At 50.3% G+C, this 17,532-nt stretch overlaps 1 protein-coding gene across 3 annotated transcripts in view; it reads right to left on the bottom strand.

Moving 5' to 3' along the window:
• LOC102689547 (rho GTPase-activating protein 23) overlaps positions 1-17,532 on the bottom strand; it is a 95,929-nt gene that overhangs the window by 68,154 nt on the left and 10,243 nt on the right. Inside the window, exon 1 of one of the 3 annotated variants that reach the window (XM_069185801.1) lies at positions 6,432-6,930. The exons of the other annotated variants lie outside the window; for them this stretch is intronic. Within the exon in view, the coding sequence (XP_069041902.1) occupies positions 6,432-6,485 (54 nt within the window). The 5' untranslated portion in view covers positions 6,486-6,930. Of the gene's footprint in view, positions 1-6,431; positions 6,931-17,532 lie in introns of those variants that run through there. 3 annotated transcript variants of the gene reach the window in all.

Genomic DNA, 17,532 nt, shown 5'->3' with positions numbered 1-17,532 from the left:
TGTCCTGGAGCTGCGCCTGACCTGCTCTGTATGGCCTTTCACAAAGCAGCAGTCTACTTGGAACATGGCAAGACAGGACAAGCAGTGAATAGTGTAACCTCTCTCCCCTAAAAACATCTGGAACACTGCAATGTCACTGTCCACTAAAGCATTAGAGTTACAAAAAACAGACCGATTTTAAGGAGTAAAAAAAAGAACATCGCTCTAATGCAATCAGTTTGGAGAAAACTTCTGACACACATGGACTAGAGGAACTAAACCTCTGACAACGCTGACCCAGGTACACCAGCTGCTTCAGGTCCTTGTAACCCAGGACAGAGAGCATTCAGACACGAAAGGAGAGTGCACTTCTCATGTAAAAGGTACGGAGCGGGGGGGTCTGGAACAACCTGGCTGACTGTGCTGTTGACTTGAAGTTCCTCTGATCAATCAGCTACTATGGAACAAGCAAGGGGGGCTGAGGAATGCATTGTCTTTAACACAGACAAAGACCGCCATGAGAAATTCCTAAGCTGCCGAGTTATTAGGAATTGACAGGAACAGAAATTCCTTTGTCAGATGATCCCTAACAATCCCTGCCTGGTGAAATGCACTCAAGCCCCGGGCAGGAACGTAGTGTTTTCTCCAGAGAACAAGCCCATGCTGGCCCTCCGCAGCCGGCTGGGAAGATGTTACCTCACTGTGGAGCTGATATCTGAGCGCATCTCCGCCAGCAGGCTCTGGCCTTGCTCACGCACCTTCGTCAACTACAGAGGAAAGCCCGCACACCGCAAATCCGCAAGAAACACAACCCCAGCTGGGAACCGAAGAGAAAGCGAGTGGTTCGGTGCCCTTCATCATCTACATCCCAAGCTTTGCAGAACAGGAGGTTTTTGTTTACAAATGTCAGCTTCCTGTGATCTGTTACAGATCTGCGTTTTTTTTAATTAGGTTGGTTCATCCTGCCGTCTAAACAGGAAAATAAGAGGGAAAAGCCTGAAAACGACAACAACGGTAGGAGCTACAGAAAATGCATTCAGGTCTCTGGAATACAAACAGCAGGGTGGAGCTCAGTTAATGATTGAAGTAGACAGGGGACATGGTGGTCAGGTCAAGGCCAGCGAGGCTGGGGCTGTCGGCAGAGATCTAAGGGCTGGTGTGCGACAATGTCAGACTCCCCACTGAAGTGTTAACAGTGTTAACACAACTCTGTCTGCCCTGGGAACTCCATAACGCTGCTTTACAAGTGCTCACCGGATAAACAATACGTGCAATGAACCTGGACAAGCCTCTGTGCTATATTTAACTCCACTCGGAAAACATTAACAAGGAACTAAACGTTGCTTACTGGAAATACCCATCTGTTCACTTTCTAACCGCTTCTTCCAATTCAGGGTCGCTGGGGGAGCAGGCGTGTGTCCCAGAAAGCACTGGCTGCAAGGCAGGATACACCCTGGACAGGACGCCAGTCCATCTCAGCCGCACGCACGCACGCACGCACACACACACACACACACTAGGGAAATAACTAGGACAATTTTCCCAGAAGCCAACTGACCTATCAGCATCTCTTTGGACTTTGGGAGAAAACCGGAGCACCCAGAGGAAACCCATGTGAACTCTGGGAGAACATGCAAACTCCACACAGACAGCACCCCAGGTCTGGAATTGAACCCAGGAGCCCAGTGCTGCGAGGCTCAACACTGTGCCACCTTCCTTGAAATAACATCTTTATTTAATTAACAAGAAAGACCAGTTCTCCACACGTTTAACCTTCCTACCTGGATAGCGTTCCTAAAAGGCTTTTCACTTTTAGTGGAGTTGTGCACCTGAATACACTTTGTGTTTCAGTACAACTCCAAAGTATGCTGACAGGGACAAAACAAAAACACACACACACAATCTGCTTTTGTCATCTTAAAACCAGCATCGGCTCACTAGGGCTGCTCATGCTGAGAAGCATGCACGTTCCTGTGCAAGACAAACATGGGCTGGAAAGGGCAGAAAATTTACTTTCCCTCCCTCCCCCCCCGGTCCCGTTTCTGGATGCCAGGAGACGCAGCGGTGCTCAGGAGCCCCGTCAGACAGCGCCTTCCATATCTCAGCCAGCCCTCTCTCTGATAAGAGCGTGCCAGCTAAGGACTGTGGCACCGGCCGTAATTACACTCGCTTGCACGACTGCTCCGCACGTGCAAGCAACCCCCCTGGGGTCCTGAGCAACTGCACGCGCGCTGGCACACAAAATGCTATATAAGGCGCCGTGCCGGTGCTACAGCTGAGGCAGCAGTGCTCTGCTCCCGCATCTGGGTGTCGCGAACCGCACGCGAGCACTCAGACGTCACCCCATACCCACGAGCGCCTCTCCCCGCGGACATTCCCGCGCTAATTAATCAATGATCACTCCACACGCCCTTCCCTGTCGATACCCTCTCACTCCACTCGGTCTCCGCTCACTATTGAGGCTCCCCCCCCCGAGCTCAACCTGCGTCCAACCTGTTTGGAAAGACACTTTCATCTGATCGGCTTTTTGGCTCTCGAAACTACAGCACTGACCCCCGACTATGGCTTCGCTTAACGTTTTCGGACTTGGATACTTGTGGTACTAAACAGAACCCTTCCGGAAAAGACCTACAACCGCCTGGCGCAGGGTCCAAACCAGCTGCTTCACTGCACCTCCAGACGCCGGGCTCCTGAGCAAAGCCACGTGCAACAAGCCTGCTTTTAACAGAACTGCATCGCAGGCACAGCACGCGGCCCATGGAACTCGCCCACACCTGACATCCCGATTCAGAAAACCTGGAGTCAACTAAAAAAAAAAAAACCTCTCCCTGCAGGCCGACGCACAAACCCTACGTTTCTCTTTCCTGCCACGTGAATTTTTAAAAAGCTTTCTCGTCGCTGATCAATAACACATGATTTCACCACCCACGTTTTACTGCTAAAACCTCTGAGGCAGCATATTCACGGCCTTTCTGCTTTCTGTTTCATCTCTCTCCAACATCTGCCAGCAAGATCTGAAATAGAAATAACTGAACAGGCTTCCAACGGCTGCTGCATACCCCTGCTGCCACACTCCTGCGCACACTGTGAAAATGGTGGCTCTATGTGCTTATGATTAACTCGTAGTGGTATGGGCAGCACAGGGCTGCAGTGGTTCACCTTACTGTCTTGCAATGGTGGGGCCCTGGGTTCAAATCCTGAGGTGCTGTCTGTGTGGAGTTTGCATGTTCCCCCCACGCTCGTGCTGGTTTCCTGCTGGCACTCCGATTTCCTCCCAACAGTCCAAAGATATCCTGGTAGGTAAAGTGGCTTCCGGGAAAACTGGCCCTGGTGTGGGTATGTGCAGGTCTGTGTGTGCCTGGCGCAGGACTGGCATCCCTTCCAGGGTGTACCCTGCCAGGGCTCTGGCTTCCCCGCGGCCCTGTGCTGCATGGAGTGGTTAGGGAATGGGTGGATGGAGAGTTATAGCCTTTTGAAAGTCTTTTCCTAACCGAGTGCAACGCCGCAATTCAACCTACCCTAATAAAAGAAGAGGATGCCCAGAGGAATTAAGGCTGCACAGAGTCTAACGGACTTTAATGGGAAAATGAGATCTCTTCAGGAGCTGCCTCATTCATGTGATTTCTATTAAAAGTTTAAATTGATGTCACAGCTCATAAAGTGGCTGAGCTTGACTGAGCTGGCACCTGCAGACATGACTGTCCCAGCGAGCCTTTTCCTACCGTCCGAGTCCGAATACACTGGCCACCCTTTCCAGAGAGCCACATACAGCAAACCCAGAAGGACCGAAACAAAATTCGCCCCAGGCATCAAAGCTTTTGCAGATTCTGAACCAAGACAGTTTTAAATAGAGAAAAAATGTTAGAGCTTGAACACAGATCACCATTATTATGGTGTTAACACTACCAGTAAACAGGGCGTTAGTCTAACACTTTCAAAGTCACGGAGGGCCTGGCCTCTTCTGGATTATGTTCCACCCTAAGTTGTCAATTAAACAATTAACTTAATTGTTTTCTAAATTAGACATATATACAGTAGATAGATACTTTATTGTCCACTGCTATAGGAAATTGTCTTCCTGATGGGAGGATTATGAATGTGGGGTGGAGTGGAGTGGGTGTGTGGAGTCAGCTGTGATTTTCCTCGCCATTCTGAGAACTGATTTATGATAGAAGTCGCACAGTTGGGGCTGCTGTTTCCCAGTTATTTGCCCCTGCCAGTTTCCCCAATCCCGGACAGTTTGGTTTTGGTTTTCAAAACATTTTTAAAGTCTTATACAGCCGATTATACAAGACACACACTTCACTAACGGTACAGTTAGGCCTAACTGTAAATCGCCTCCACAGCTAATGCAGCCAATTAATTAATTAGACTAACTGTGTAGCAGAGTGTGGCTGGGCTAAAACACAGAAGACGCCAGGCTCACCAGCATTTGACCTGCAGCCCTTCCAATTCACCCATGGCACCAATTTGTAGCAACCAGGTCCTTAATTAATTAATTGGCAATTAGCAGAAGCAATAAAGCAATGGTCATATCAATGCACTGGAGGAGGTTGAAAGGCTGCAAGTTTAATAGCCCTGATCTAAACCCAGCCAGCGCTAAAGATCTTAGACTTTTTTGGCAGAGCACAGAAAGGACAGAATGTAGCAGCCGAGGGCTCTCTGAAACTGGAGACCCAGACACCTGTTGGTTCACTGTTACAGGGATTCAGAAGTGTGAAAAACTACCATCAAGTCCGCACTACCAGGGGGGCCAGCTTTGCGAAGATCGACAAAAGGGTCAACGGCATTTTGTAAGAAAAAGAGAAAAACATCCTCATGTCACAATCACAAAATACTTCCTGCATATTATTTGGAACTTACTGTACAGATTATCACATTCACACATTATAAAAGATAACTAGCACCACACATTTCCTTCAGGTATGGCCTCAGGATGTGCAACAATGAAATCACAAAACAGCAGGGAAAACCCGATCACAAAAATGCCCTTGTAAGAGGCTCCAGTCTGAGATGACAATGATGTCACTTCACCGGGAACAGATAACTCTGTTCACGCACGCACAGTATAGACAAAAAAAAAACCAGCGTGCAATGCAGACAGGGAAGAAATAAAAACAAAACAGGGACGAAGCAGAAAAGTATGTGTTTGAAGCAATATTTCTGTCCAATTAGACACAGCGGTCTGAGATCAACTTGAATATTACCGGCGCACTGTCCAGATCGCACTTCGCTTAGTGGAAAGAAAGGGGTTTTTGTGAGCAGGAGACATTAAGGAAACAAACAAAACCAATCATTCGTGAAAAGGGACAAGTAAAGACTTGAAACAGCTGAAGACGGGAGGGTTTCCTTCCAAATGTTGGGAAAGGACACCGTTCTGACACGTGTTTGGAAATGGGAACACAGGATTCCGCGCTCGTAAACAACACACTTCACGTAAACATTTTCTGCGTTTACAAGGAGGGAGATAACTTTTACTCACCCTCCACGTCTAGAGAGTGGGAGGGCGCAGACAAAGTCTATAATTTTCCGAGCGACAAGCAAGAGCAACAACCGGAAGGAAAAGATGGGAGTGCATTTTAAACCCCTCAGGTCTGGAGTAGAGTAACAGCCGAGGGGCGGGATTGGAACAGTAAATATTCCAACAAATAAACTGCAAGAAAGCGAATGCATGTTACATCCCCAACGTCTCTAAAGCAAAGAGCCCAATTCGGAAGTCACAGGAGGGGGTGTCGATCCACTTTCGGGGTACCGGGGACCCGTCCGCAGTCAGGCTTAAAATCAGGGAGTTTAAAGTGTGAAAAACGCAACTGGCCGATCCACATCGCATGGGTACAGCGCGTATCAGACGTATAATATATATATATGAAGAAAAAAATACCGGTGACGTTAAGGACAGCGGGAAGCGAGGCGGACTGAAAAGCGACACCGGACGGGCGATGACAGCTCTCCAGCTCCGGGTCGTGGGTCTCACAGGAACCGGTACCTCACGGGTCCCGGAGCGGGACTCGTCATTTCCTCTGCGGAGAGACTTTCAATGAGCCGGTTCCCCGGCCTCTTCCCGGTACTGTCCGTCCGACCGCGACTCACCCGCCTACAGCCCGGCCGCCGCTGCCGGCCCACCCCCGGCAAACTGAGCAACGCCAGGGGCACACAGCCCCGCTGTCCGGCCACCATGCCAAAAACCATCATTCCCTCAGTGTCGCCTCAAAACAGGCGACGGAAACTACAGCGATCGCTCTATGTGCGCGCTTTAATCCTCTTAGGACATTCTGGTCTCCCACTACGGTATATGAAGAACAGCACAAGAAGAAAACCACGCACACACTAGAGCTAGCACAGACTCTTCGAATGAACACTTCTGCAAATTGTGTCCGCACCCGGCGGCCCGCCGCAGACGGGCGCTATCGGCCACATCCAGAAATAAGCCGGCCCGCCCGGAGAGCACTTACTTCTGTGTCCGAGCAGGGAGGGATTCCCACCAGGCAGAAGGCAACGCCATTCATTGGGCAGCTGGTCTTGTTCGGCGGAAAAAATATTTTGGGAGGGGGGCGGAGGGGGGGGGGGGTTTGGTGCTGTATGTGTTTCCCCGAGAGAAGTGGCGATTAAATAAAAAAAAAAAGTTTGAGCCAATGTTGAAGTAAATCCCCCCAGAAAAATCCAACGAACAAAAAAAAAACTATTCAAGCGGATCTCAGCGGTGATAATCCAGTTGTCTTCGCCTCCTTAGTTTCCTCCGCTAAACGCCCTCTTTTCCGTTGCCTGAGCTGTTTATTACATCTCTCCTCCTCCGCCTCCTGCCTGCTTCTTTGGAAATCTCTCCCCCTCTCTCTCTCTCTGCTCTCCTCTCCTCTCTCCCCCCTCGGCTGGCCCGTTAGCCTGAGTGAGACGGGACGGGACTGGACGCGACGCGACGCGCAGCGCAAACTCCGTGCGCTGTGAGCTCACTGCCCTGCCCGCCGGCCGGCAGCCCCCCCCCCCTCCCCCCGCCTTCCCTTCCTCCTGCCGGCACGCGCGCCTGAGCGGCGATCCCCAATCCCGGCGCCGGAGAGAGGGAGAGAGGGAGGGAGAGAGAGGGAGAATCACCCCTCTTGCCTGGCCCCGCACCAGAAACCAGAGCCTATCCCGGTGGGCAGAGGGAGGGAGCAGTGGGAATAATCCCGTTGGCCTTCGACAGGAATAGAGGAATCGGGAGGAGAAGCCCGGCGCGGAGCTGGACGGGGATAGAGGGGCGGTTTTGACGGGAAAGGGAGGGAGGGGTAGCCCTGCTCCTCACGACCGGGCCACGACGGTCAAGGTCCGGCGAACTCGCCGGCAGTCAGACAGACCCGCCCGCCCAAAGCCCGGCGGGACCGTCAGACATTGGGAATGATGTGTAAAAGCCGACAGAGCAGCCCGCCCGCGATCTCGTTTGAAAGGCAGTCTGGGGGACCTCTCTGGGCTACACCCCGAACCCCGCCAGACGTCACCTTTATCAGCAGAAAGTGACAATGATTTAATTTTATCTTAACTTAAGTTAACTCCCACTGACGGGAGTGACATCGTATCGGACACGCCCCCCCAAAAAAAACATGCAGCTTTTGACCGGAGAGGCAATTTTAAAAACATTCCTAAAATAAGAGAAATGAAATCAATTTGCTTGCCATTAAGAACGTGGCTGAATCAAAATCCAAATGAGACAGCCTTCTCCCAGCATCTTGAGCACCCCTGAGTATAAGCTAAACACACAGATATTCACCGACTGCTCTTAGCATAAAAGCTGAGACATGCGGGGTTTTGCAGATCAACCCACTTCCCTGTATCGTGTAGAACAACATCTCCCTTCCTCTTAAACCGTTCTGTGTCTTGTCCAGAGACTGGTCTGAAAACCGTGTTACAGCTGACGGAGCTGACCAGGGCAGACCCAGCACACATCTGTGGAGCAGGCGCCTCTCGCAGCCCGCGGGCGCTGGCGGCACCGACCCCTGCCCATGTGGGGGGGGGGGGGGGGGGGCGCTTCAGGGGGCCACTGCGTGGGCAGCAAGGCTGCGGGCATGAGATCCTGGCGCTGCCACTTCCCCTGAGGAGCGCCAGGGTCCCGTCACACACCGAGCCGGTCTCGCGCTCTGCAACACGCAGCTCGTATGACCCGAACGGCCTCCCCACGGGCCACTGCACAGCTGCGGCGAAGCGGGAGACGCACAGCCTTTGCCGTCTACCCTGTCATTCACACCTGAAGAACAGCCGAAACGTTGCGTTTTCTTTCCAGCCTGGAATAAACCCGTTACCTGTTCCTTTGCCGCCTTCGCATGCCGACACCGCTACCTACTTGAGCCACGGGAGACACACAGAGGCCTGCACAGCATTAACAGTGGCAAAATCCACTTGAAACTCCACCAAAAATTCCACTTCATTCCGTTGAACGGACAGGGATTGTACGCATTTAAGAACCCGGTACCTACACGGCCTCTTTTTCTTAGCCTTTAAAAAGCAATCATCGTCACGCGGTTTTAAAATGCAGTTTACGTGAAAAAACCCAGCACCTGAAACTCAAAGTAAATAAACACGCACCACGGGCACCCTCCTGGTGCGAAGTTACCCTGTTCCCTGGAAAGAGCGGTGGGGATCCAGAGAGGGGTTCAAGGGCCGCGTCCGAGCAGAGGAATCTGGGGGGGTGGGCCAGGAGACATCTGTGTTGTTTACCGGACAGAAGGCCACATCAGAGCCCGGAATGGGAGGCTCGCGGCAGGAAGTGATGTACCAGGAGGCATCAAGATAACGTCACCCATGAGCCCTGGAAACAATGACGGTGGCTGCATTTTGTAATGCCCCACCGTGGGGCTAAGGCTCATGCAGAGGTCGCTGCAGGAGGCAGAGCTGAAGTCGTGAGTCAGAGTGCGAGAAGGGGAACTGCCGGGAGTCGAGGCAGGATAATGGAGAGACGCTTTCAGAAATGGAGGGCCGCTTGCATTAACAGGGAATTCATTTCCACATACCCTCGCATTGACTTCCTACCGCTGTGCGCCTGCAGAGGTTACTGCTTCAGGCACCTTCATGCGTAAATAAAACTCTTCGTCGTAATTTTAGACCACAAAGAAATGTTTTTCTTTTCTTTTTCTTATCTCCTTCTCCCCGGCCTCAAGTGATGTCAGATTGCCGAACAAAATACCAGGCTGAATTATTCGTGGAGAAAATGAATCATTACAATTCAGAGAAGCAACAGGCCTGCCTCCAGAGAAGCTGCACACAGGGGTGGCAGGGATGTCCAGATAGATACTGTAAGCATAGTGGCAACACGCCAGGTCCATCGCAATCGTCCGCTGAAATCTTCCTGCGTTTGCAATCAGCCCTCTTCATTTTACTGATGTGTCATGAGATATACTAGGTAGCTTCTGAACATGCAGTTTTAAACTTTATTATTTATGCTTTTCAGTCATGTGTAGTCAATTACTAATTGACAGTGGCAGAAACACTCATTGTAAATACGCCTTCCAGCTTATGGAAGCAGAAATTTGCCACCAGTCCCGGTGTGCTGGTCACGTTATTATTGGAAGGGATTCCTCTATCCCTACAACATCCATCACTCCATTTTCTTCCTGCTTCCCCCAGTTCAGGCTCGCAGGGGACCCGGAGCCGATCCCAGCAAGCCACAGGTGCAAGGAGGGGTGCACCATGAAGGGGAGGCCAGTCCATCCTAAGACACACAAGCTCACACCAGGGCCAACTCTGCCAGTATGTCTTTGGACTGGAGAAGGCACCTGGAGGAACATGGGGTGACAGCAGCCTTGGTCAGGAAGTGAATCCGGGGCCCCAGCACTGCAAGGCAGCAATGATGACCAATGCACCACCGTGCCACCCGGAGCCAAACACGTTCAAGCTTTCTGCACAGATTTCGTGTATATTGTCAAGCATATATCTCATCATACGTGGATGGTGCAGATGTAACTAGCAAGCGAATGTAGTTATGGGATGTGCAGTGCAGAGCTACATCTGGGCGTCTGTCCATGGCTCACAGCATTGCCCAGGAGGCAGGGCAGCAGCACGTAGTCATCGGACCGCGAGGGGAGTCTGACTCTAATGCGGGGCGACACGCGCACCCCTCGGGGGGGGGGGTCCGCGGGCGCGTCGAGCCGCCGGATCCGCTCCTGACGCGGGAGCGCAGCCTGAGTCACCCCGACAGAAACACAGCAAAGCCAACCCAGCGTGAGCGAACCTCCCTCTCCAGGGGCACCACGACATCGCGAGCGAGCGAACGCTGCCCGCTGCCTTCACGCAGGGACCGCTGGGGTGTTCACAGGGCTCCCGGTTCATCTGTCTCCCACGCGGCTCCTCCGTCACACAGCCCAGCCCCTAGCCATTAGCAGCCTCCTGGCCCTGACACCTCAGAGATCACGCTCTGCGCTTGACCACAGTTAAAGGGGGCTCACAGCCCACCAAACACACTCATTTTTATTTTAACACACTCCCCACCCTGGCTCTCAGGGCCTGGAATATAATCCATTTCTGTACCCCCCCTCCCAGCCTCCGCGACAATGTGAATCTGCTGTGATCGAGGTTTCTCCTCTGGTTATCTCCAGCATCTCTACAGCAGAACTGATAGCCACCCTCCTCCATGCCGATACTATGCAAAGCTGCTATCCCATCCCACTCCCTTGTGTAATCTCTCAGGCACTCTCATACAATACAAGGCTGCTGCCCTTCTCTCTCCTTCCTTCGGCTCATGCTCTCTAATTCAGCAGCAGGCTGTTACTCAATCCCTCACACTCAGTAACGCACTGTCAGGGCCTGGTCTGCGTCCCCCTCCAAACCTGCCTGTCCCAGCTCTTACGTGGGGAGCGGAGACAACAGTGTCTTCTATCCTGCCTGCTATCTGACACAGTGGCCCTTCTTTTGAAGGGAGAAAGGGGCACTGACTCCTGTAATCCTGGTTAGATTTCAGAGCAGGTTGCAAAATGTAGCCCAGGAGCAGGTCTCTTCTGTGGACATCTGAGCTGAGGCTACAGAACCCTGAAACACTTAACTCCCTAGTCAAGCTTCACCAGTGCTGTTCTTTGGCCTAGTGCGTGCTGTTCCATTGCAGCCCTGTTGAATTGAGCATTGAGAACAGTAAAACCCAGCACAGCTGAAGTGCGTGCCTATGAGCAAGACAGGGCTATGGCTGTTCTTCAGGAAAGCAGGCATGGTGCCATTAAAATCAAGGAACGCAGCTAAATGCGCTCTCTCTCACTTGCAAGGCTATTAGTGGATTAATCTTGAGTTTACCATCCCATCCTCTCCCTAATGCACTCGGCCAGTCATGACTGTCTAATTAATGGTAACAAAATCTCAGATGCCCAGCCGTCCCTCTCTGTGATGCACTTGATCTGGTCAATGAGAACAGTTTCAGCACGAGCCGGTCAGATCTGGCGGCAGCAAGTCACTGATGCCCAGCCAGCGCGCGCTTCACATGTGAACAGCAATGTGGTACAGCTGAGGGCGAAGCCAAGCTAAGCTAAGACCTAACTCATTAGGTTCCTAGGCTACAACAGTAACCTACAACGGTGGAGTTTATATCTGTTTAATCAACTCTACTTGCTTCCTCTTCTCTTGCTTTCAGTTGACTGGTGGTATTGAAATCTGTGCGATACTATACACACGTCTGGAAAGCCCAGGGGCCACTGCTTCAGGATGGTATAGCTTCAGGGGATGTTTAGCACATATGACTGGGATCTCACCCTTGACTGCAGCTAGGGTAAAGTGGTCACAGAGTGGAGATCAGGGCTGCAGCCTGCCAGTAGAGCCGAAAGGGGTCTCCAATGTAAAACACGACACAGAAGCCTGTCCGGGAGGGGTCAGTGGCACGGAGGAAAAAGAGCTTCCCTTTTGCTTCCGAGAAATATATGACCAAGCTATAATTACATTTTTTTTTTAAATGCGTGTTGTTTCCAGTCAACGCCCCCTCACTCACTCTGCTCACACACTCAGTTTTTCCTCAGCTCTTCTATTCAAGCATCTGCGTTGTTTTTCCCTTTAGACACTGCTTCCTGTGACTGAGGAGGACAGCTTCCTGTCGTGCCCCACCTCCAGCCTCCCTGACCTCAACGCCCCCCTTTATAACCATCCCGTCAGGTGCCTTCCCTAAAGGAAAACTCACAGAGGTTCCCACTGCGCTGAAAATGTAATCTTGCTGCTCCACACGGCTGCCCCTGGCATTACAATCCCCCACTGAGAGCAGTAATGAAATAACCAGCGTGGTCTACATCCAGGACTCACTGGAGACCCCCACACCCCACATCCAGGACTCACTGGAGACCCCCACACCCCACATCCCCAGGACTCACTGGAGACCCTCACACCCCACATCCACAGGACTCACTGGAGACCCCCGCACCCCACATCCACAGGACTTACTGGAGACCCCCGCACCCCACATCCACAGGACTCACTGGAGAACCCCACACCCCACATCCACAGGACTCACTGGAGAACCCCGCACCCCACATCCACAGGACTCACTGGAGACCCCCGCACCCCACATCCACAGGACTCACTGGAGACCCCCGCACCCCACATCCACAGGACTCACTGGAGACCCCCACACCCCACATCCACAGGACTCACTGGATATCGATACTATGCTTGAATTGCGAGGAGTACATTTTTGTAGTTCCCTGTGTTTCAGAGTGTCTCCATGTTCTAAGTCTTTAATTAAAAGATCTAAAATACCACGAGCATGTAGGCTTGTAAATATGGCACAAACAGTTCTCAAGCTTGCTTCATATATAAATAATATCTGACCATACTGTTAGGACCATGGTAGACTGGTGATGCATTACTGAGCCCTGTATCAGAAATCCTTCATTATTTTAGCAACCACATCAAAAATGTCACCTACAGTAACGGACAAACAGAAACTGTGCCTCGACATCGTGTTCAATAAATCATAAGAAACAGGCCTACAAGTTAGGGAGGCTTTCTCCGGGGTGCCTCTCTGCGGATGTACTCACAATGAGCATCAGAAGAAACTTATTCATGTATTTCTGGAGAGTGCTGAAATGTTTTGGGTGTCATTTTGATTCGATGATCGTTCATGAGCTGAGTGGCTTTGAAGGAAGCACAAGCTAAGGTGAGGTGAAGGATCCTATTGACCTTACGTGCTAAACCACTTATCGAGAAAACAGCACCTTCATACTACAGGTGGCAGCAGCATGGACTATGTCACCTCAGGTTTTGTGTCGACCATCATTCCATTGACTTAATAATTTGAACTGTTCCCTCCCAGCTCTTAAACACGGTGGGGCTTTATTGTAATTTGGAAATGAAATAAATTCCCAGACTTGTAGCTGGAAACAAAATGCAAACATTCCAATGCAGCAACTTCTTAGCTTAGATCACTTAAGGCTTCAGTGATCTCATGTGGGGGGGGCTGGAATGAACACCAGCAGGTGTGGGGGGGTCACACGGACCAGGACTGGACACCACTGTCCCAAGGCTTCACCGATGTCGTCACGGCAGGTCACCTGAGCTCCTGCCAGCAGAGCGGCAGACACACCCGATGCGGTCTCTAGCCCCCTTGTGGACAAAGCAGGCCATGACAGAGGGACAGGAAGCAGCAGTGGGCCCAGCAGTGATGGGGAAAGAGGATTCTGCAGCTGCAGCTAACGAGTGCCAGTGGCAACCCGATGAGCGCACAGGTCTTCATGCCTGCGAAGCCCGGGACGACTGGGGCAGGAGAGACACCAGGAGTGAAAGAGGAAGCAGATGTACGAGGAACACGAGGGATCTCCAGGGTCTGTCCAGGGTGTCGGACACCTGGACACAGTCTGCCAGTGTCCCCTAGTGTCTCCCTGTGACCAACAGAAACACAGCCCCCAAAATACCACTGTAACACCCTGCTTCTTCCGTATAATGATATCAAACACAAGTCTCTGGTTTTCAAATCCAGTTCAAGTTTTGACGATTTTACTTTGGACTGGTGAAATCTTTACAACAAATGTTCTGAACTTTATTTTTAAGCAGTTTCACTAACAATAATAACACTTTTACCTGTTGAACGTTTAACATCTTAAGTTTCTGTCCGCCATGACACAGGGTAACACTTATTGTATATTCTACCATCTGCCTGTTTACAGTGCGCTGAGGAAATTGTACTGGAGCAGTAACAGCGCTAATCTCATTGAAATGAGAGAGTGCAATACTATTTTACACCACTAGAGGGAGACAAAACTCCATTTCTTTTCCTCCACAGCCACACCTCAGCTCAGCCCTGCACAGCTGTACGCTGATCTTTAACCTCTTGCACATGGTCTTTCATTGTGAATGTGGACTCGATTCCCAGTTTGCTGAAACAGCTCTTTGGTTCCTCCGAGTATCATAAGAGATGATTTATTTTACCGTCGCACAGCAGATAATTTCACAGGAAAAGGGAAACAACACAGATCTTGCATTGCACCAGAAAAAAACACTGTCTGTAAACTGCCATAGCAGCACAATGTGAGGTAAATTCAGGGTAATGACACCAGAACTCACTTCTACCAGTTCACCTAAGAGCCAGCTGTTTTGGAAAATGAGTAGGTTTTGTGGCAAGGCTGCTAACTGGATTTGTACATTTGGAACTTAATTTGGGAGCCACTGTTCCGACATCAGTGTTATCATAACCGTGGTGATCTGAGACACTGGCATCACGCTCCACTCTTCAGCCACAGAGCTCCTTCTACAGAGCAGACCCCACACCACGCCGACCAGCAGTGCTGTCTGGAGTGCGCTGGCACCGATTTCCGGTTCAGCTCAATCCGGGGTCAGTTAACAAAAGGCAAATTTAAAACAGCAGTAAACAAAACAGCAGTGATATATACATATATGGAACAATTAATAAAAGCTTGAGAGCTTGACATCACAGCATCAGACTGAATGACAAGATCACTATTGCTTTCCAGGAATCAGAAATGAGCATTAATTCAGGCTGGCATATTAAACTCATTTCGGTTTGGTGCAAATTTAAATACTGGTGCTGTTTAAAGGTCTCCCTAAAATACAGGATTAATGACAAATCTGATGCCTTCATTAGAGACTTAATCAGGGGTCATGTAATTAGTGAGCGCTTTAAAGGAGTCGCTTACAGTACAACCAGCATTAGTCCTTTCAGATACAACCCTCATAGAGTCAGGATGATTACATGAATCAGTTTGTAGCAATTTGTTATTGTAGCAATCCATAGAGTAGGACACTTGACTGCTGCACTGAGATATCCTGTTCAAAGGCACAACAGCAGTGCCCAGAAAAAAGAGTGGAACCTGCAGGTTTAACATCTGACTTAAAGGACTTAAATGACTTAAAAAGTGAGCAAAAGGTGAATAACTGGAAACCTTTCTAAAGCATCTTCCTCTTTCCCTCGCAAGCCGGTTCTGACATATTAATTTGGGCTGCTTCACACAAAAAATTAAACCATCAAAGACATTTTCATTTCAACTTCTTTTTAGCAGAGAGACCATTTCTCTTACCTCTGCAGGCCAGTACGTGCGACACATATCAGTATGCAATTGTGTTTTATCTTTTGTATTTATTTATTGTTGCTGTCATTCTGTAAAGCGCTTTGAGAAGCCACCTTCAAAGGCGCTTTATAAAATAAAGTTTTTTATTATTATTATTATAATGCCTATACAAATTATGAACGCTAAAACACAGCACAAAACTATTATTTATCGAATTTAGAACAAATGCCCTTTCCCTTTGTTTCAGTTTTTGTGTGTGTGGGATTATTGGACGTTTTCTTTCAAGTTTGATTTGGCCATATTCTGCTCCATTAAAGCACAAGAAAGGCTAACAATTGCCCAGTTTGGCAGCTACCAGTTAATTGATCAAAGGATCTCATCCAGCCATTTCTTGAAAGAAGACAGGGCGGTCTCAGCTTCAGCAGCATGACTGGGTAGCCTGTTCCACAACCCTTTCTAGAAGCCATCCATCCAACGCATTTCCAAGCGTCTACCAGTTCAGGGTCATGGGGGAGCTGACTATCCCAGCAAAGCAACGGACACAAGGCAGGACACACCCTGGACAGGACACCAGTCCATCACAGGGCACACGCAGACACACCAGGGCCCATTTCTCAAGAAGCCAGTGAACAAACAAGTACATCTTTGGACTGTGGGAAGAAAATCAGAGCGAACCCACTCAAACACGAGCAGCAGTGCCAACCGATGTGCCCCTGTACCACCCCCTTTGTGTCATTTTTGTTGTGCAGCACTTAAATACTTCCCCTGTGTCGCGTCTTCTCCTTCCTCTTTGAGGCGTCCTGTTAAACACCGATTTCTTTTTTTTTTTTTAACAGGTGGTTGTGTCATTATGTTTCTGCTTTGGCTTGCGCACTTTTTTCATATCCCACCCCATCTCAACCCAGCTCTATCAGCATCAGCCTAACACAACCGGCCAAGCCTCACTGCCACAGACGTCCCTGTCCTGCACCTCCAGTCTGTCTGGGAAAGGTCAACAATGCAATGTGCTCGCTCACACACAGCGAGCTGTTTACTTCCTTGAGATGCGCGTCCTACTTTCCTGGGACAATCTGCCCATTGTGCGCGCCGGCGGTGGCCGATTGGACACGGACAGCCCGAGAATCTTAAAACCGCTCGGCACAAAGTCAGTCCGCAGGCGGCTCTCTTTCAGAGCGGGGCCGCAGACTCACTCTGCCGACAGAGCAGACCACGGGCTGTGCCGCGCCGAGACGGGGGGAGCGCTCGGTGACCCCACCTGACAGAGCAGGGGTCACACGCCCGTGATCTTGGGCCAGTGCGGCGGCTCTCTGGAAGACGCCAGGAAATCTTGTTGCAAGCGACATCTTTGACAGCCTTGTTAAAATATAATTACAATGCGTAACACACCACAGAAAATTCGCCATTACTTTCCAAAACCAATCACTCATTCGTTACTAACCATCGCTTCCAATATGGGCTCATGAGGGAGCCAGGGTGCAAGGCAGGGTACATCCTGGATGGGGTGCCAGCCCATCGCAGGGCACACGCAGACGCACACAGACTCACACCTGGGCCAGTATTAACCTACAGTACCAGCACGTCTTTGGACTGAGAGGAAACCCACGAGAAAACTGGGAGAACATACAAACTCCACGCAGATAGCACCTCAGCTCCAAAATCGAACCCAGGGCCGCTGAGCTGCCAGGCAGCGACGCCAACTACTGTGCTACAGTGCCGACCCAAAGGGAATCACGAATGCAGAAAACACACAACGCAGCATCTTCTCCACAGCTTACTGCTGGCAAAAACAAAATGTAACACAGCTGAGCAGCATTTCCTGAGTGCTAAAACTGCCTATGACCCTTTTTTTACAGCTTCTGAGTACACGCTGCCGATGTAGAAGCAGCAGCAGCAGCAGCATTCAACAGACTCCCACCCAGGGAAGCAAATAAAACTGTAGCAGCCTCACGAGAAAGGTGCAAGTTTGCATAGAATAGAAATCAGCAGATAAAAGGGAATGCTGGCAAAAACTGAGTTACATTGTTAAAATGCTACTGCACTGCTCACTTGTCAACCTGGGATTCCGTAACATTTGGACAACTTAGCAATGTGGGCGAAACATCCC

This window comes from Lepisosteus oculatus, chromosome 28 (genome assembly GCF_040954835.1).
Source record: "Lepisosteus oculatus isolate fLepOcu1 chromosome 28, fLepOcu1.hap2, whole genome shotgun sequence".
Taxonomy (NCBI): domain Eukaryota; kingdom Metazoa; phylum Chordata; class Actinopteri; order Semionotiformes; family Lepisosteidae; genus Lepisosteus; species Lepisosteus oculatus.
Note: the sequence above shows the minus strand (reverse complement) of the source record. Positions and strands in the feature narration are given on the sequence as shown.